At 34.3% G+C, this 21,398-nt stretch overlaps 1 protein-coding gene across 3 annotated transcripts in view; it reads left to right on the forward strand.

Annotated features, from left to right (window-relative positions):
* The window catches only part of LOC150096246 (afadin-like), a 512,466-nt gene that overhangs the window by 450,059 nt on the left and 41,009 nt on the right, over nucleotides 1-21,398 (forward strand). For all 3 annotated transcript variants that reach the window (XM_090409377.1, XM_090409378.1, XM_090409379.1), the window contains one exon: nucleotides 20,808-20,987. In XM_090409377.1, the coding sequence (XP_090265503.1) occupies nucleotides 20,808-20,987 (180 nt within the window). The remainder of the gene's footprint in view (nucleotides 1-20,807; nucleotides 20,988-21,398) is intronic.

A 21,398-nucleotide genomic window follows, 5' to 3' on the forward strand; every position in this document is an offset into this window, starting at 1 on the left:
AACAGGCAATATCTGGTGAGAATTCTATGACATTAGTAGAATTCTGGAAAAAATTAATGTTAAATCTGCTATTGAAAATATTCATCAATCTTGGAATGAAATTACTGCTAGCATATGCGAGCCATTTGGAAGCTTTTCAAATGAAATGGATAATGTTGTTGAGGAAATTGCCAATATCGAGTGTGAACTGGGTTTTGATGAGATTGACAATGATAATGCCCAAGAGTTGATTAAATCTCATTTTGAAGAATTGAGTGATTCCGACCTGCTAAATTTAGATGCACAGTGGGAAGATCCCAAAGAATATGAAGAAAATTTAACCGCTGATAGTCAGCCAAAAGAGATTTCACAGAAACAATTTGAAAATATTTTTCGTACAATCGAAGTTTTTAAGCAGCAATGCTCAGAGGCTGACCCTGATGAAGAGGCACACACACCACTCCACCCTGATTGCTCGATTGGAATCTGGAATCGCAGACCATGTTGATCCTGGCGTCGTCTGAGCCGGCTTGTTGAAGCTGTTGATTGTATAGGCATCACATAACAATAGTGTTTTTTCTTTACAGTCAGAGCATCGACTCATCTGACCGACCTTCCCCCTTTATCCAGGCTTGGGATTGGCATGAGATCCCTAAGGATTCCATGATGGCTTTTTGCTTTGTTCCTGGCAAATCAGAATTAACTTACAGCAGATTATTCAGTGTCTTAAAGCAGTGCTTCCCAAACTTATGGATGCCAAGGCCCCCTTTGAAAAAATTAAAATATTTCACGCCCCCCCCCCATAGAAAAAAAAATCGTAATATAGACATATTAAATATGTATTGTATTTATATTCAATACAATTTATATTCGAGATTTTATGTTTGTAAGCTTTTTTGTGCTTCTTATCGATACCTTTGAAATGAATCTTATATGAATAAGCATATATTTACTAATATTCATTAATCGCCGAAATACGCAAGAAGCAAAATTTGTGAACTAACACCAATGTATGATTTTTTTCATTAAAATATTAAAAAGGACAAATAATAAATAATAAAAATTAAATATATTTCTTTTAAGATTTAAAAAAAATCTACCGAGTCTTAAAACATTTTACATTTGCTTTCATTATTTCACGGGCTCCCTCAACAAAACTCGCTGCCCACAGTTTGGGAAGCGCTGCCTTAAAGTGCTTACATTCATCGTTAGATCCTGAAACATTAATAGTTGACTTTGAGAAAGCAACTATCAATGCTTTTTCTAACACATTTACGTCAACAACTATAACAGGTTGTTTATTTCATATGGCACAAAATCTTTATCGCAAAATTGTTGCCATTGGTTTGAAGTTACGCTATCAAACAGATGCTGAATTCAACATGAAAATTAAATGCCTCACAGCATTTGCATTTTTTTCAATGAACGATGTTACTGATGAATTTGTTGAATTGATGATCCGCAGCAAAAAGTTAATTATTACGCAGCATCTCTTTTAATTTGAATTTTAATTAATTTTTGAATGATTTCATTATGTTATGTATCACTGACATTAATCTTAATAAAGATTTTCCTTTTTAATGGATTTATAATACCCTTTATCGTCCATTGATGATTTACAAAAATAATGCAAAATGTCTTATGGCGAATTTTCCCACAGTGAAAATGTTTATGCCGAATTTTCTGGTCACGAAAAGAAAGCTACTACCAGAAGTCTGTGTTATAAAAAGTTCTTTACTGGACATCTCTCCTATGTACGACCCATATCCAGTGTTTTATGATGATCTACAATTATTTTAGCACATGAATCTACTTAATTTTGATGTTCAGTTGTGCTGTGGATATCCAGCTAGATTGGAATCAAGGGAAGTGTGACTGCCGATACAGTTCTGAGTCAGTTCATATTTTGTCCACATACTGTTTGCTAATCTCCTATACAGACACAGTTAATAAGAGCAATATTAATTATTCAGTGACATTCATCCTGACAGTAAGCACTAAAAAATAAATAAGTTGCATGAAATTAAGCATTGGCTGTCTATGTCTAGTCTTGCATAGAAACTAAATAGAGAAAGTTGTATTTGCCCTAAGTAGATAAGAATGAATGAAATGACTGACATATTTGCTTAGATCAGTCATCATACACTTTTTTATCTATCGAGGGTTGATGACCCGCATATGCAAACAATGTGACACTTCTCTCTTACCATATGTCATGTTCTGGTAGTACTTCACTCAAGAGAGAAATGCAGTTGTTACTGTCGTGATGTTCTATTTTCATGTTGTGTTCTAATACGCCATCTTGTTTCAAGTCACTCTTATTAATAAAACAACTAATTGCAAATTGATCACCGATCCAAAAGTAGGGAAATTTATAATTATACTGCGCCACCCTATTTTTAGATTAGTCTATATAAAATAGTAGGATTAATTCTTAAATTAGCTAGCAGTCCATTCATTTATTTAGGCTGAATTATTTACTATTCTACTTGGGGCATCTGCGAGATTCGAATTTTTTATGAACGGTGCAATAAAAAGGAATTCAGGCAAACACAATATTTAGATTAACAAAATAAAACATTTAATATATGATATATAACAAATACAAGAATTCTGCTTTTAAATTAAACAATACAATCAACTTAATACATCTTGCTAAGTCACTCATGCCAATTCAATGTTCTAAACTTTCACATACAATTCACAGCTTTAAAATCACATGCCTTCTTAACTCAAGTTAATAAAACAAAACTTCTCATTTGATCAGTCTCCACATATCTATCAGCTGTACTTAATGTTTAAATTCACAGCAGGCACTAATCAAGGTAGACAATATTCCAAGCAATCTTATTTCGGACTTTGAACTTCGAAGATACGTTATAGCTAATGTTAGAATAAACAAACATGTATGACTACTCTTACCAGATACAATCCTCAATACATCAATTTATTGTGAGCACACTTATGAATTAACTATTTTACGCTAGCGGAGCACATTAATAAAAATCCTCCAACGTTTTAACTGAACTACTGTTAATCACGCTTCACTACTCTAAAAAAAACAGCAATAAGGTACTGATATCCTTCCTTGTTTACTTTCCTGCAACTAGTTAAATTCATTATAATTCTTCTCAGGGCAACATAGAATTAAGACGTAATCCTAAATTAACTGGAACTAATCAGAATTTCCCATTGAATGTCCAGTTCTTTATTTATCTGATTACGACATCAATTTTCCTCTATAACAACAGCTGATTTCACTTGCAGCTGAGTATAAGATTCACTACGTTTCTTGCTTACTTCTAAACACTATGCTCTTGAATTTCTGCCCTAAAGAATTTACAATTTTCTTTCACTTCCTTGCTTATATCCTACTTTCCTTCAGGCTCTGCAAAACTCTTTCCTTTTCTTTCTATAAAATTCTTATTGCCTCCCTTTCTCCTTTCTGGTTCCAAGGTCACACACTCTTCGACTCGTGCTTGTTTATTTCATGCGTCTCCATGACAACGCATGAACGTAAACATTTCGCTAATGTAATACAACGCTCTACTCTTACATAAGTGATTACATAACATTAAATTTTCACAAATAAGAATAAACAGAATATTTGAGCTACTTAATCAGCTCTTTCTTACGTATACAATTATTTATAATACACTTTTTCGTTACTTTACATATATATTTTAGTTATCATAAATTTCTACACGTATTATTATTTAATAAATTAATAGAGAAAGTTGTATTTGCCCTAAGTAGATAAGAATGAATGAAATGACTGACATATTTGCTTAGATCAGTCATCATACACTTTTTTATCTATCGAGGGTTGATGACCCGCATATGCAAACAATGTGACACTTCTCTCTTACCATATGTCATGTTCTGGTAGTACTTCACTCAAGAGAGAAATGCAGTTGTTACTATGGCTAAACCATATACACTTATACAGATCTTATTAGACTCTGAGAAATTGTTTATAATCTTTTTTTATAAAGAATTAATTTATACAAAAGAATTTGATCATAAATGCAGTTTACATGTATTATAGATACAGCATTGCTCAATTTTTAGAATGTTTTCTTGTACATGTTATTTTTTTATTATCTTGTGTGCTGCTGTAATCTTTGTAATAGCACAGTATGGCCTTTGCTGCCCTTGCACCAATAAACCACAAGCCAACCAATTCATCAGAAAGGATCGAATGCTTTGGATATATCAAAAATGATCATATACTTTTCTCTACATCTTTCCATAGCCTGTGTCCAAAAGTGGATAAGGTTAATGAGGAGGTCTTCTGTAGAGAAAGAGTGTTAGAATCCACATTGATGATTACTAATTAACTGATAAGTATCTGGATTGCAAAAAGTTGGTTGTTGATGACCTTCTCCATCACTTTCAGAAGTACTGAAGTCAGGGCAATGAGATGATAATTTAACATCTGACTTTTATCTCCCTTTTTAGAGATAGGCTGGCTGTCTTCTGTATTACATCCAGTAGATGCCAGATGAGTGACAGCTTAGAGTTGATATAGGATGGGTGTTAGATCTGAGTGCAAGCTTTTAGTATAACTGGAAAGAAATTTGATCCTGAGACTTGTTAGTGTTACACCCTGATATCTTAAGAATATAGAATTCTCAGCTATCATGGTGTAACATGAAGAATAAATAAAATAAATTAAAAACCCTGCATAAAAGATAATAGTTGAATTAATTAAAAGAAAGATTCTTGCATCCAATAAAATATATAAAAAATAAAGGTGTTTGTTAAACTAACTAACAAAAGAAAGAATATATTAATATTGTGATATGATTTAAAAGAGAAAATTTAAATAAATAAGACAGAAAAGGATTAGTCATAAGAGATGGTATGTGAGAGGTTAGAGATTAAAATATTAAGTGAATTCATAGAAAAAAAAAAGTTTGGAAAGGGGATTAAGTTAGAGGCTAGCACAAGAAAAACAACAGAAAATCGCTTAGGGCCGATTCCTGGATTGAGACATCGTTTGGCTCGCCGACCAAAGGATGTTTGGCAGAAAAACGCCACCCTAATTGGTTGGTGAAGTAAAATCAAGAAGGGGGGGAGAAAAGAAGTTAAAAAAGGTGCCGTTAGGAGAGCAGGTATAAAAGGGTTGGAACCCCTCCCCCCATAGGGCTTTTTGGTTTTTGTTTTGGTTCTGTTCCAGAGGAGTTCTCTACGAGCTCCGTGGCATAGGTTTCACGCGGTTTTCCTGAGTGGAGATTGGGGTTATATCTCCGTCGTCACAACATGGAAACAAAAGTGAGCGGGATTTCGATTCCGGATTTCCTATGTAAGAAGCGAAGAATGTCATAGAGTCAAAGAAAAGGAAACATATTCTTTGTGTTTCAACTTCAGTGACAACCACTAGAAAGGGAAAGCTATAAAGATATCGATATCCACGTCGCGAGTTGCACAGCCGTCATATAGATGATTCAAAATGTGTCCTGAATTACGAAAGTTTAAGACCGTGTAAGCATAGTTCAATTCCAAAAGGAACGTAGGAGTAGCAGATTATCGGAGAGGTTATACCAAGCTAGTTCAATCAGAAAAAGGTAAAGGCCCATATGAAAAACTCAAGAAAGAAAGGTACTGTAAAATATATCTAATGTTAACTAAAATTTGTCTGTAATAGGTATCATTATTCTAATACGGAACTGTTGAAGTGACCAAGGAAAATTTATACTAGGACTTTAGTATCTGACAGAATATATTAAAAGTAAGCTGGCTAGTGTTAATGTTATATGAAAAATTTAGTTTCCTGAGAATTTTGCATGTCTATTATATTGTATAAGGAAGTTTAAATGTCATAGTTATGTGTTAGTGCAGTATATGGTTTAGTTAAGCTACTTAAGTTTGGATAGTTAAATAGTGTGAATTGATCTTATATGGCCATGTCATATGAAGTTATGTGTTGAATTGTTATGGCGGCATGATTGTAATACCCATTATAGGATCATAGCCTAATTACTTGTAATAAGTTAATGTTAGTTTGTAAGTATTTAGTTTAGCATTGAATTGAGTAATAACAAAAATTGAATTGTACCATGTTAAAGTTTTTAATAAACTTTTTGTCCAATGATAAAACAGTTGTGTGAAATTGCTGTCCAATGCACCACTCACTTGAAAAATTACGAACCTAATCACGCGGGAAATTAATGTGTTAAGAAACGAGATAAAGTGTCACGACTGCAACATTGTTTCACTTTCAGACATATTTGAGTTCTTTCTCCTTGTTTTTGTATATAATATCTCAAACTAAATATCCCAAAAGGCGCAGTATAAATACAAATATTAGGGGTACTAAGGGGAGAAATAACTTAAGTATTAGTAAAAAATTTTGGTGATATCTCTTGCGTAGATAATAGTTGAACATAGATAAGCGGAAATTATAAAATAGAATAAAAATCGTAAAATGGGACACAACATTAGTATCAAGGCTATCGAGTATTTTTCTGATGTGCTTCTGGCGAAAGATAAAACAACCATGCTATGAGCAGTCCATGATATTGTATGAGGTCATTTTTGCTTAGTTGTGTCTACAATAATGGAAAAGAAAGATTGATGTAAGATGTCTTCTGTATCTTTGGATGATATCATCATGGTACCATTAAGATGTGAGAGAAGTGGATACAAGAAAGAACAAGTGGTTTACTGGTTTTAGTATTTTTTGGATTTTTTGGGGGTTATAGCCATTGGCTAAGAAAGTGTTGTGGATGTGGTTTAGTTCGGTAGTTAGGGCCTTGTCATCTGAACAGATTAATTTTGCCCTGTTATATAGTGTTTTTATAACCCCATATTGTTGTAAGGGGGGATGGTGGGATTGCTGGTGAATGTATCTGCTAGTATGGGTGGGTTTTCTGTAAACAGAGAAAACCAAAGATCCATCAAGCTGGCGGGTGATTAAAGTGTCTAGGAAGGGGAGAGTGTTGTTTTCCTCTTTTTCTAAGGTGAACTGGACTCTGGGGTGTTGGTTGTTTAAGTGTGTTAGGAAGGAGTGGAGTGAGTCTGAGCCATGTGGCCAAATAGTGAACTCATCATCCACGTAACGAAGCTACTCTGGGCTTGCAGACCATGCTCTGGATATTTGCCACAGAATAAGGTGGAAGAAAGTCACAGTAATACACCGCAGCAAGTTCAAATATGAAAGACTATTCATGGAATCAGCCTCAGCCCTTAGGAACATGCCAAACCTTAATAAATTTGGATGCATGAGACTGCCCCAAATTTGGGAAACATATATCAGAAGAACTTCAGCCCAAAGGCCAAGAACACCTGATATAGCCTACCAGGAGGCACTATCAGGACTTTAGGAAAACGGTAGCTTCCTCGCTTCGTTTCTCATTTGCTGTTATGTAGTACTTCGTGCACGTGTCTTTATGTTAAGTTCCCATGAAGATGGCAACGTGACGTTGCCGAAATATCGGACAGTATATATTAAAGTTGATTTAATTTATATTTCTAGTGTATGCTGTCAATTCCTTACATATTTAGTTATCATGTTAGAAAGAAGTAGGATTTTAACATAATTGCTTGTGCTGTGAATACAAAAACAATATTCATATGACCCTTACTCTCCTAGGTGTGTAAGGATTCTGGCTGGATGGAATTGAATAAAATTTGATATTTATGGTATGCATATTAGAATATGGCTATGGGATTTAATTTTAATTTCATTTGAATTATTTCAGTAAACAAAATTATTCAGATTGACAATAATAATTCTGCACTGGCTGGATGAGAGTGATGTCAATAATAATAAAAATTAGGATCTCTTCAGTCATACCATTTGTATAAAATTAGGCAAGCAAAAATTATGAATGATTCAAGCACACTCATTGGATTTTCACAAAAGTGCTACTGCACGATAACTCCTCGAACACCATCAGTTTGTCACAAATAACACGATCATTCTCATTCGTTTAACAGCAAACATTTTTTCAATCATAATAATATCATCGCATCTTAACTTATTGCAGACTTGTTTTGGAAAAAGAAAACAAGTTACAGTGATACTTCAATTTTGTCAAGTGCAATGAATAAAGAGGGCAAATGAAAAATACTTATTAGGTTTCTTAACATTGCTTCTTGCACATCATCAGCCATTTTCTGTCTGCTACTGGATGAAGGCCTTTCAAGATCTTGTGCAAGCAGAGTTTTAATTCTACAGTCTGTTGTATATTCAGATTTTGTCAAATGCATTAGCATGATCCAAATAAGATTCATCTAGCTAACTGCAGTTAATGATAAATCTGAAATTTCATGAAAAATTACTTTGTTCTGCACCACACATTCTTTGAATTCTCCTCTTTGGTTTCTCTTTGAAAGCATGTTTTAACAGCTTGAACATTTTTATGGAACTTCTTAACAGTTTGAAACAAAACTTGATGCACATACATTTTGCAGGAATTGCAAAGGGCACAATACACAATCTCACAGGGTATTACTTCTCATTAACACAGGCTACAACTCGGAAAATGATCAACAAAGGCACTCTGTGCTGACTTTGGTAAATTCAAAGACTTTGTGATCACAATGCGTATGACCTTTCAGTATTATTCTGACTTCTATGTGGAGTACCTGTTCTTGGTGGAGGAGAACTCCCTGTATTGATGCTGGCCCTTTTTTGTTCTTCCTCTTTTGCTCATCTTTTCTAGTCTTCACTCTACTTCTAAATCTTTTTTATTTTATTTTCCAGACCACCATAACTGGAATCCAACTCTCTGCCACTATGCTTGCCAACCAGTGCAATGAATGGATCCAGAAAGGGGGATTATAGTCTAGTTTGGCACTACTTTAACCAAAGTAGCACAAGACTACCAGAAAACCTGGCCAGGCTCAGTCAGCTTCCTGCAAGAGCCAGCAGTGTTGCAGTAAGTCTCCTACCCCATGGTCTGAAGATGGGGGTCCAAAGCTTGCTGTGTGCTAGTATGGTGTCCAGGGTAGCCCTGGTATTTCATTTTTGAGCCCATTTATTGCTTGCTGGTGAATGGCATCCATGTGTGGTGCTGTGGGGGGTGGGGAGCTCTAGTGCTGAATAAAAAAATCCCTTGAGTGTGAATCCTTCATCCTCACATTTTTAAGGGGCCCTCACAATGTCCCAATGAAGTACTGATATTGTAGGTACATCATTTAATAGCAGAAGTAGGAGACAAAAGACATGATACCAGTTTTTCTCATCATCCATGCAACATGTGAAAAGTCAATAGGGAAAAATGCCACACTTCTTCATTTAAAAGGGTTTAGAAGGACTGGCAGGATCTCCCAAAACAGTTAACAGACTATGTTCTAGATGATCCTTTGAAACATTGTCAGGCACTCAGAGAAACTTCTGAAAGCAACATCAATGGCCAGAATAGCAAATACAGTAATCTCATAAAACACTAAACTCTTCAGATATCAGAATGGAATCTCCATGATGTTCCAGATATGGAGATATGTTCGTAGCTTAAAGATCAAGGGATGACAAGCATGTGGTATATCCCTGATACATAGTGATGGTCATCTGGTTTCTAACCAAAATATCCTTCCTTTTAACAACCCACACCTCGAACATTTGTAAAAGCAGAATATTTTGACTGTCCTATTAGCCTATACATCCCCAATCCACTGAGATGCTTTAAATGTCTGAAATATAGGCATGCTCAAACTGCCTGTTGTGGCTGTACTGCCTGTGCCCTATGTATTAGTAAAGAGCATGGTAACAAATCTTGCTCTGCTCTGCCTTTTATCCCTTACTTTAACCTTACCATATTCTTCAAATTTGTGAAGAAGATGAGCTGTCATATGTTACTCATTCACACTAGATGCACTCACCACTTCAACAAGCAAACTGTTCCACTCACTTGCTACTCTGAGAGAAAAATCTGACTCTTCCCCTTTCTTAACCACAAACAAACTTAACTTCTATGGATACCCTGTGTTATCTCCCCACCTTCCATATAACAAAAAATTTCATCAGACAGTATCCTATAACACCCATTCAAGAAGTTTATAGACCTTATATATAGAAGTTTATATAGAAGTCAATATCACATATCACTCTTCTTTCTCCTGTTTACCAGTGTCTGCAGTTCATGTACTCTCAACCTGTCCTTGTAACCTACATTCCATAATCCTGATATAACCTTTCTAACTCTTCCTTGTACCCTTTCTTTATCCCCTCTGAACTCAGGACATCTAATATGAGGATATATCTGAATTACTTCCTGTATGGCTTTTTTTTTTTTTTTTTTGCTTTTGTTGGTGTGTTCTGATATTACACATGTGAAAACTGCTCTGTAATTCTAGACTCAGTTCAACAAATAACAATAAGGTATAATAAGTCTGGCATGGTTTGTCAAATTTCATTCAGGAAATCTTAATGCTCATCAGATGTATGCATCTTGGAGTAAATATTTCAGGAAAATTTATAACATCAACTGTTTTTATAGTATTTTAACTTCAGCAAATTGTTCTGGTTCATTTTGTATGTCTAAATTAAGAGGATCTAAATTTGGCTGGTGGTGTTGTCTCTTTTTTAAACGCATATGGAAAGTATGAACAAAGGACAGGAAGAAAAATCATAATTTTTATTTTATATAATAATATTAAAAATTAATATTATATATCTCCATGGAGTCAGAAAACTCATTGTGGGAGAACCCATTATTCACACAGTCACCATCATGCTTCTCCCCTTAAACTCATTCACTTACAAAATGCTCACAGTCGCCTCTGGCAACCCATTCACCACTCTCCAAGCAAAAAATCTAGTCCTAACATCCTTGCTAACCATACTCTTACATAATTTTCATATGTTTACTCTTCTCCTCTTCATTATTGCAATGTACTAACTAAAAACAGTCTATAGTATAAAATCCCCTGTTAATACCTTATATGCTTCTATCATGTCTCCTCATTTTTGCCTATCAGCTAGTTTTTGAAGCCCACATACCTTCAATCGAATCTCATAGGGAGCATTCCATAGACCTGCCATAATCTTTGTTACTTGCTTCTGAATCCTCTCCACCACTTCTTCATCTCCATGCAGTCCAGGTGACCAGATCTGTGTGCATTAGGCCGCATGTGTGGCATTATTAAAGCCTTATAAAAGGGAGCAATAAATTTTCTATCCCTGCTTGTCAGTTCTTCAACACAGTATGTAATCTGATGTCAACTCCCTGTCCACAATCCTCCTTCCCTGAAATTCGTCACCTCATCAATTTCTGCAGTTCAGTTCCATCAATATATATAGTACACAGCTTGTGATCATCTCCTTTTCTTCCCAAAGTACACCACCTTACACTTGGCCACATTAAACCAGCAGTCATTTACCTTTGCCCATACTGCCAGTCTATTTAAGTCATCCTACAGGATATCTACATCATCTTCATTGACTATTGACTTTCCAGTTTTGCATCATCAGAAAACAACTGAATTTTCCCTGTAACATTGCCTATATCACTGATGTACAAATTAAACAGCAGAGAACCAAATACTGTGCCTTGCAGTATATCATTAGTCACTTGCCTCAACTTAATTCCTCTATGTCTTAATTCACTCTTTGATATCTGCCCACCAGCCACCCCTCTAATCCAAATCACCAGCTTTGCATTCATCTTCATTTGCTCCAGTTTATGGAGCAGAGTTTTATGCGGAATCCTGTCAAATGTCTTTGCAAAGTCCAGCAGTATCACTGAATAGCTATTTCCTTTATCCACTTCCGCTTCACTTTTGTTATAAAAAGCAATTACTAAAACAAGACCTACATTTCACAAAACCATGTTGACTAGTGGCATCACATGCCCATTTAGTTTGGGTATGCTGTCGTGTGGCTTATGCAACCTGTGCTAAAAAATTTGTCAATTTGACTGTATGGTTGCCTTTTTTATCTATGCACTCTTAAAATGTACGAACATTTTAAGATTGCATAGATAAAATGATAGTAACATTTTAGAAGTGCATAGCGCATCAGCGCTCATCTGAATTGGTCCAGTGCAATTAATTTTTTTATAACTTTGAATACTTTATCAATTAATATAATTTTAAATATGGAAAGCATAAAGGTCAAATGAACAATAGCTATGCTTCACACGAGCACCATTTATGTGAGAAGCACAAAAGGTTTGCACTTTATGGTGAGATTAGATTGTCATTGCCAAATACTAGAGTAAGACATAGATAATTTGAATTTTGATATGCTTTTTAAATACAGCCATATAATATGCACAGAAATTTGAAAAAGTAACTACTTGGGAAATTGTTATTTTTCCTGAATTGAACCAAAGAAAGGCTGAAATAACTCACCTTGTTTTGTTTACATACTTATGCACAAGTTCCAACCTTCTTTGACTATAATCATACAATCCGCAAAAGCTCTGGCAGAAAATGGGACATTCAGTGGATCGTCAACTGTTTCCTATTGTAAATATAGATGGAAAAAAAGTTATAAAATATTTATAGAAAATTATATATTAAACACTTGTCTATATTGGTGTCCTAAACATGTCAGTTCATATTTCATGCATGTAAAACAGATGAAACTCAAAAAAACATAATCAGCAACTAATGATAGATGACAAGATTCAGTTGGATTGGTTGACATAATAACCAATCATAGTGTTGGATCCTAATTCGTCTCAATCTATACTTTGGATCCGACATTTAGTTATTACGATGTTCTTAACCTAAAAAATAGTTGCTAGTTGATTTCTAATACAAATATAAAGAAAATTTATTCAAAGACTGTGCCACTTTATATCTGAATTAGTTCAAGAATTGAAGATAAACCAACTCACAACTATCTCTCCTTTTAGATGTTAATATTATATATACTGGCCAAGAATATTTATCTTACTTAATTTACCCGCTTTGGTTCGAATATTTTATGAATGGTGCAGTAAAAGAGATTCAGGCAAAATACAACTTTTGATTAACAAAAACAAACATTTAATTTTAAAATCACAAATTTTACACTTAAGATCAAATCACTAATTAAATTATTATAAACACTTCAGCCTTTCTGATAATACTGTCATACAAACTCAGACAATGGAAATCTGTTATCTCTAATACAGTCTTCTCACAGTTCCTTTTAGCTATTTAATAAAGTTCCTTAATGATCATTCACATCAATATCTCATAGTTCTTTAAGTTTTAAATACAATAAAAATTGCAGTAATACCTCTTCACAAGCAAACACTTATAAATTTGCACTTTAGCTAATTTCCGCAATAGTTACTGTTAGTATAAGGAAATTCTAGGATGAAACTCTCACACTTCTCTGTATAGGAATATTAACGGTTGGAATAATCTTACCGATAATCTTTTTTCTTCACCTACTTATACGTAAACACTTTTTATAACTGTAAACACTTAAACAGTATACGGCATTCATTAAAATAATTCTTCTAAGCAATAACTGAAATAATCGTCGGTCACTATACATATAAACAAACGTTCTTGCATGAAATACTACTGATCTTTTATGAATTAAGGCAATACACAATAATTCCTTAACTTGAGGTTTTATATGCACAGCTGTTCATTCTTCCTGCATTCATTTAATTCTTTAGGCAATATATTTCTAAGCACAGCTAACGGTAAATTTCAATTTTACAGCCTCTACTATTCGCTTATAACTCTGTGCTTTGCTTCAAGGTTCTGTATGTCCTTGAAAGGTTGGCCCTGAAATTGAATCTCAACTCAAATATCGCTAGTCTATTTAGTAGTCACTCAGCTGTCTTCCATAGCTATAATTGTTATTCTACAATTTATTAGCTAACTGCCTCTCGACTAGTAGACTTTATTAGCTGCTTGAGTGACTTGCCGACTCGCTATTATCGCACTGTGATTGCCAAATGCTCCGATTCCAACCTAATGCCAATCCTCTCCTTTTTCTCTCTCTAATCTATCTCTTAATTAAAAAATTCTTTCAGCGTTCATCGCTTATATATCCCTTCTTCGCGCCTCTATTATTCTCGTGATTTCTTTCTAAAACTCTTTTCAATATACCTTCTCACGTGGTGTTCAAAAACGTGCAAGCTATCTAACATGTTTCCATGACAACAAACAAAACAAAACATAATAAAATTGAGGTATTGCATAACGCTAAACTTCTATCAACAGGAATAAATAGAGAATATTTACATTTCAAATAATGCGCAGTTAAATTATCAAATACAAATTCTTATAATATTAACATAGCAATAATTAAAATAAACTTAATAATATTTAAATACAAAGTCTAATACTATTATTATATATCTTTAATTAATTAATTATTATTAGAACTTCAAGGAAAAATACATGAATAATAAATCTTAAGCAAGGGACTAACAAATAATATATAAACAAGTCTTGCTTAGTATATGGTAGATTATGTTAAATGTGAATGAAGAACAAAAACATACAAAATAATTTCATTCCCAGTTTAACAATAGCCACTGATTTCTGGCTGCTATTTTTTCAGTGCATGCCCTTCTTCGCTTTCTGGTAGTTTAAAACCACTGAAATGCTAAGAATTTGAACCCACTGCAGTATCTGTATGTCTGTTCATAGGGTTCAGAGGTGTCCATATTTGTGACCACACACCCAGGGCCATTAACACGAATGTGATGCAATGTTTATGTATCGAAAGTGTCCTCTTTATGAAGCATTAGTATATTGTGTTTAATTTTAGTAATCACACAAAGTGAAGAAACAATTAGAGAAGTCTTTGACAGGAACAAAAATAAAACATCATGATATTGCTATTCCGTGGGTATGTACCACATACCTAGCACACCTTGAATATATACCCCTGATGTTGACCCTTATAAAGTATCATATTCCTGTCCATCCAATCCTGAATTGTCTTTCACCAACTTCTCCATGCATAATGCATAAGATATTGATTGCTTATAATTTGCTTTTGTCTTGGAGCTTTCTTTATGCTGTGAAACCATTTTGTGCTCTTTCTACTTCATTGGCACCCTTCCAGTACTGAGACTTAAATTAACTTGGTCAAAGGAGCTAATAATTCACTTGCACATTCTCATAATACACGGGATGATGTGCTATCTAATCCCATTGCCATGTTCTCATTGAAGTTATGCAATATTCTAAGCACCTCCATTCATTTAATCTTTATTTTCCCAACAGTAATTCAGCTATTTGGTTTTCTTCACCATGAGCACAAAGTCTTCCTTCCATATTCATTCCTCCTTTTACTTGCCACATAACAAAAAATACTCTAGAATTTCTTATTGTCTCATCAGCTAGCTTTCTCTCTCTCTCTCTCTCTCATAATTAGCTTTGGCCTTCCTTATCATGCAGGCCACTCTTCTTACCTGTGACTTGTACTACTCATGGGTCAACTAGTGATGTTTTCTTTATATTGCTTCAACATCTTTTTCTTTGTCTGCAACTCCTGCTTAATTATGCTGTTCATCCATCTAACAACTGCATGATTTATCACTCTGACTCTTGGTATATAATGTGATAGTACTTGCTTCAAACAATTCTTGACCACCACCATTCTATCCCTCTCCCATCCAAATTGTTATGCCTTGCCACTGCTGAAAGCAGACTCCTCAACTTGTTATCACCTGGTTTTTAATTCCACATGGGTCCATCCTTAACAGAAAATTCTGCAAGTTTGGCACTCTGCCAGGTCAAGACTACATGATCACTTTCGTGTAGCTAGATTGGTTATTGTTAAGTTCTGTAATGAAATCCAGCACTCTCAAACCTCATATCTCCTCTGTTACGTGCTGCCTGAGATAATTATCTCTCTCTCGCAAGCTGTATAAATTCCATTTTCTTATGTTCCTGTGAATATCTCCTCTCATTTTATGTCTCCATAGTTGAAATCCCTCATGATAATTGCCTGATCTGCACTCATTTGCCAATGTATGCCATCTACATTCTTCCTCATAACCCTTGGATTACAGCAGCAACTAATTACGTATTTCGTCCTGTTTGGCATTTATCTCACACTGAATAACCTCAAATAAGTTGCCCTGTGCATCCCTTGCATTCTCTGCCCATTCTGTTACCTCTGTCCTCTCTATATAAAAAGTATATCCCTAGCATTCTGTCCTTATGATTATATCATCCTCAGTCAACTAAGTCTCATTAATACCTATAACTTTTGACCAAGTTGAGCTAACAAAGGATAAAAACTCCTTGCCCTTATTCCAAATACTTCTGGTATCAATATACATAAACTGCAATTCCACTTTATCCCACAACCTCCCTCACGCTTTGCATTGCTTAGTCCACTAAAGTTAAGAAACTGATGAGCTACATTCAACATCATACATTCACTCCACCACTTACTAACCTCTAGGTTGCCTGGACCCATGCTAACCTGCTTCCACCCCTAAACAGTCTGGTTTCCCTGACTGCATTTCCAAACTCTCACTGCACAATACTTTCTCAAAACACTTGATTCAAAATCCATTCAAATTCATACTATCCATCCTCATTATATAAATCCTTTTTTCCATCAAACTCATTCCATCACTCATCTTGCACCGTCTGTTACTACACATTCACACATTCACAACTGTCTTTTACTTTCACACTCTTCTTATGTCCCTGTATACCATACTGGTCACCTATATATATATACTTCCTGTTAATATCAATTTTATTAGTATACTGTAGAATATTCCTAGTCCCACTGAGTTATGAAGATTATCAGATGCTAATTATAAGAAAAATTGGTTGATTTATTGAACATATAAATCAACCTTCTAGCACTCTTTGTGCAGTCTAAATCAATTGTATCTCTTCCTCTCTTTGTTTTACTATTTTTCTGCATTTTGGATTCTAGTCATTTTTATGATTCACTTATTTTTCATTCTATTAAGTTTACCAGTCTAATTCTTTCTTTAATTAATTTTATGTCATTGTTTTAAGATAACTTCATTTTTAATGTTATCTCATCTAGTTTATCAACTGTTTTTTGATGATTAGTAAAATTTGATGCCAAAGATTGGATTTTCAGATACAATCAAACTGAGCTAACATCCCATTTACAAGACATTAATTAAAGTTCATTGAATCTGAAAAAAATTAATGAGAATATTAAGTCAGAAAATGATTCAATACACTGAGGAAATTTAATGATATCATTACTGCACATGGTTGAGCTACTGTTTGTAAACCTTGAACCGTTAGTGGTAACCAGTGTTAAAATACTATTTGATGCGTTTGTTACATACCTGCAGCCGTGAACGAATTTCAGTGCCACTCCTTAAAAGTCATTCCTTATTACCAAGAGGCAGATGTACTCATCCTCAGACTAGCAGAAACTAAATGCTGCATTTGCTGGGTGTTTGCTAGAGCACTTGTGGATAGAAGATCAAATAAATATGACCAGACCAGACGTTTTTTTAATCTTCATTTTATATTGAACATTGATTTTGTATTGAACAGCCATTAGAATACATGCAATTAACATGCATAATACACTGTCCTCGTAGCCTGAGTTGCTTCAGCCATAAATCTAAATAAACCAAACCAGTTCAGCAGAAGCATAATGTGTATGAGTGAGTGGAGTGAATATCTGTGCGACTGATTAGCAATGGGGGGGGGGGAGGATCATCAGTTAATTGAATTATTCTTTGCTAGAATAAGCATTGAGTTGTGCAGATTTAGAATTTAAATTCGCAGATCTACAGGTGAGAAGTGGTGTTGTTTTGAGCAGCAAAGGCACCTACTTTTTTGGAGACCAGAAGATGCTATGGCTGAGATATATTTGTGAGGAAAGGGTAGAGGTGCAAATCAGTCTAAGAAGAAAAATCTGATCATGTTCAGATATGTAGTTATTATCAGAAGTAAAGTAAAATGTTTCCTATGAGAAATAAGATGAGTATGTTTCGGTAGCATTGAAATTCACAAGGTCATACTTATCTCACTAAAGAATAGCAAAGGGATCATTGCTTAAGACACTGGTTATGGAAGATCTTGAAGCTTCCAATGATGTGTAGATAAAATGAGGAAAGGTCATTTGTGTATAGGAGAAGAGAATGGGTGATAGTACAAAGTCCTGCCATACTCCATCACTGGTGGAGAAATCTTTGGAGAGGATGCCATCTACAATGACATGTAGTGAATGACCACAGAGGAAGCTGGTGATCCAGTCGCAAAGTTTTGAAGACAGACATAAGTTAGTAGTTTGCTGAGAAGACCTCTTATTAGATCTGATCAAATTCCCTAGAAATGTAAAGAATAACCATGTGTTTCTTCAAACCTTCCAAAGGCTGATTTATTTAATAGAATTTTTATAATGTAATGTATCTGTCACAAAAAAACTTATTAGCCAATGAAATTAAAAACATACCAGCATACTTTATGCCACTTTGCAAATTCACACAGTGTTGAAATTTTGGGTATCCTTAAAAAATAAAAATAAAAATGACAACTAACATAAATCTCAAATCATTTAACATTGTTATTATTGATAGAAAAGTTATAGCTTATATTCAGCTTGCCCATGGTACTAATGTAATATAAAAAAAATAAGATGACGACTGCTGCTGTATGTAGCAATATATAGACAGTCTTGAAGGATTGAGCTTTTCCCATCTTATGTCATTGTTATTATATACTGTAAAACCATTCATTGAAATTATTCTTTTCTTGTACATCCTATTGTTTTTTTGTTACTGCCAGTGGCATATGTCACTTAAAATTATACAAGGGTTATAATGTATGATGTTTATAATAAATTCATTAATAGTAATTTCTAACAAAACTTATACTGATTTTTACTTCAATAAGGTAGGTCTTTTATGCTACATACAAAAATTATATGGACACTCCATTTTTTCTTAAATATCCTATACCAATGACAAACATGGGAGACTTCAAGGGAATACATGCCAAATTACTGCAGTTTGTACATTACTAGAAAGCTTAGCATTTACAGACCTCTGATGAGCTTGCTATATAAATCATTCAGTCATATTGTGCAATTGCAGCATAATTACATTCTTCGAGATCATCTGCAATTTCTGTCACTAAAAGATGGAAGCACGATGGTGAAAAGAACCTCGAGAAACGATTTGAAATCTCATTAACTGACAGGAAAGTGATAGGGTAATGCCAAGAATGTGTTTTCATTTCTCCTGTCATACATCAGGATTCTCCACTTGAAAAAATTTAAGATACTCTAGAGATTTCTGTCAGAATGTTACAGTATTTACATCGAAAAGTGACTGCATATAAATGAAACACTTCTTGAGCTCACCAGACAGTTAAGTGTTGGAAAACTGTGCCATGGAATTAAAAAAATGTTATGCACACTCTTCAAATAAAATAGATGTGGGTTTTTTTTTGGAGGTTTTGGAAAAGAGTATTATTTATAGTATAGTGTGGTGATGCTTACCAAGGTTCAGACTAGTCATAGTTATGGAAGAGTTAACACCAAACATTATATTCACATTCTAGACAGCTCTGTATTGTCTGAAGAGGATCCATTTAAATTATACTTCCCTAAGTATAATTATACTGACAACACTTTGGGAAAAGTTAGAATATCAGTTGTGGGGACGACCATGTGCTATGTGTTACTCTAGGAACAGACTGAACTGCTATGGAGGAATGGACCAGAATACATGTAATCATTTATAATCATGCACTGGAAAAGTTTTTCTTAGGATGGTACCATCTGTAATCATAGGCAAAGAATGTTTTTGAAGTTTTCCAAACACTTAAGTGTTTGTATATTTTTTGTGATATAATATCAGAAACATTGCAAATGTGTATTTGTCTTCCTCATCTATATGCATGCAACAGCACTGCTGTTTTAAATATGTATAATGGCACTTCTCTGATGTCAGATTTTGATTCAAATTTGATAACCTTTTTAATAATTTGTTAAGCTATTTCTTTGATTAAAGTCAAACCAGTCTTAAAGGTGTTTAGTGTCTAATTGTTGCAGTTAAATGTTGGAAGTTTTTTTCCAATTGGTTAGACTATAATAAATTTAGTTTAATCCTTTATCCAAGTGTAAGCAAACAAAGTTTGCACCTGAAGTATCTTCAGGACTGAGGCAACTCGTGGTAAAGGTGGACCAAGCTCTCATCGCTACTTGTCTTAGTATCTCCCATAATGCAAAGCACATCTCCTTGCAGACATGTATTAAGGGAAGGGCCACTACCCAGACTGGTTTCGACCTTTATTGAGGTCTCGTCAGTGGTAGCCTGACGAGACCTCAATAAAGGTCGAAACCAGTCTGGGTAGTGGCCCTTCCCTTAATGCATAGCATTATACATGTTGCAGTTAAAGTGCAATTGTTGTGATAGTGAATTGTGTTTAAAAAAATTCCAATAAAATCACCAAATTAAATGAAATTTCTTAACTTCATTGGATGGTCGGTTGTGGATAGTTGTATAAACAGACTGTTGGGTGGCCATGTATTCTGCCATAGTTGTTTAAATCGGAGAATTCAACACCTGTCCTGCCTATCATTCAGCTCATAAGTTTTTTATATGAAGAAACTCTAGAAAAGGATCAGAGTTAGGTATAAAGACATTTTTATGATTGTTCTGGATTATCTTGCTATTTATTTAGCCAGTATTTTCAGATTTCAAATTAAAACTACTTATTAACCGATCCTTCCTGTCAGTAATGGTTGGTGCATGTATTAAGTGAATCAAATCCTGAATCTTTCTGAGAATCACATAGTTTGCAATTTTAAGTAATGTTTAATATGAAATTCTTTTGAATATTGAGAATGCTAGAGTATAAATAGTGCTTAAAATAAAACGTAAAATGTTTCAAATAATTTGAACTTTTATGTGTATATATATAATTTTTTTTTTTTAATTCAAACCAAGGTAAGAAAACAGAGATTGGAAGAGGCTCGACGAGCAAGAGATGATGAAATAAGAGAACTAGAAAGTTTACCTTATCGTACTCCAAAACAAGAAGAGTGTCTTCGAACTCTCCGTCTTGAACAAGAGTTTCAACGCAGAGCTGAGGAGCTCCATGGAGAAGATGAAGAAGATGATGATGAGGTCAGTAACATTAAGAATTTTTTTTTAATTTTCTATGAGATTGAACTGACTCAGAATTTTGAAGCTGAAGTTTTTAAAATGTATCTGATTACTTGTTTTTTGGTTGTTTTGTTTTATCCAAAATAAGTCATTTGCCAGCCTAGCTGGTCAAATGAATAGTGTGTCTACTTTTCCAATCAGCAGATTATGGACTTTAATTCACTGTAACATGGATGGGTTTTTGATTTATATTTAGGTGGCAGATGACTTTCTTCACACAGCATAAATAGCAACAATGCCACTTTGCTTATTCATACTTTAGAAAATAAATGCCTATTCTCTGGAGCAGAGTTCCCAGAGTATCTAATCCTTAATCCATCTGTAGTAATATGTTCAAGAGATTTACAACCTTTAGTGGATAGAATTCACATT

The sequence above is a fragment of the Typopeltis vanoorti genome, chromosome 19 (genome assembly GCF_054136105.1).
Source record: "Typopeltis vanoorti isolate ZY-2024b chromosome 19, IOZ_Tvanoo_1.0, whole genome shotgun sequence".
NCBI classification, from domain to species: Eukaryota; Metazoa; Arthropoda; class Arachnida; order Uropygi; family Thelyphonidae; genus Typopeltis; species Typopeltis vanoorti.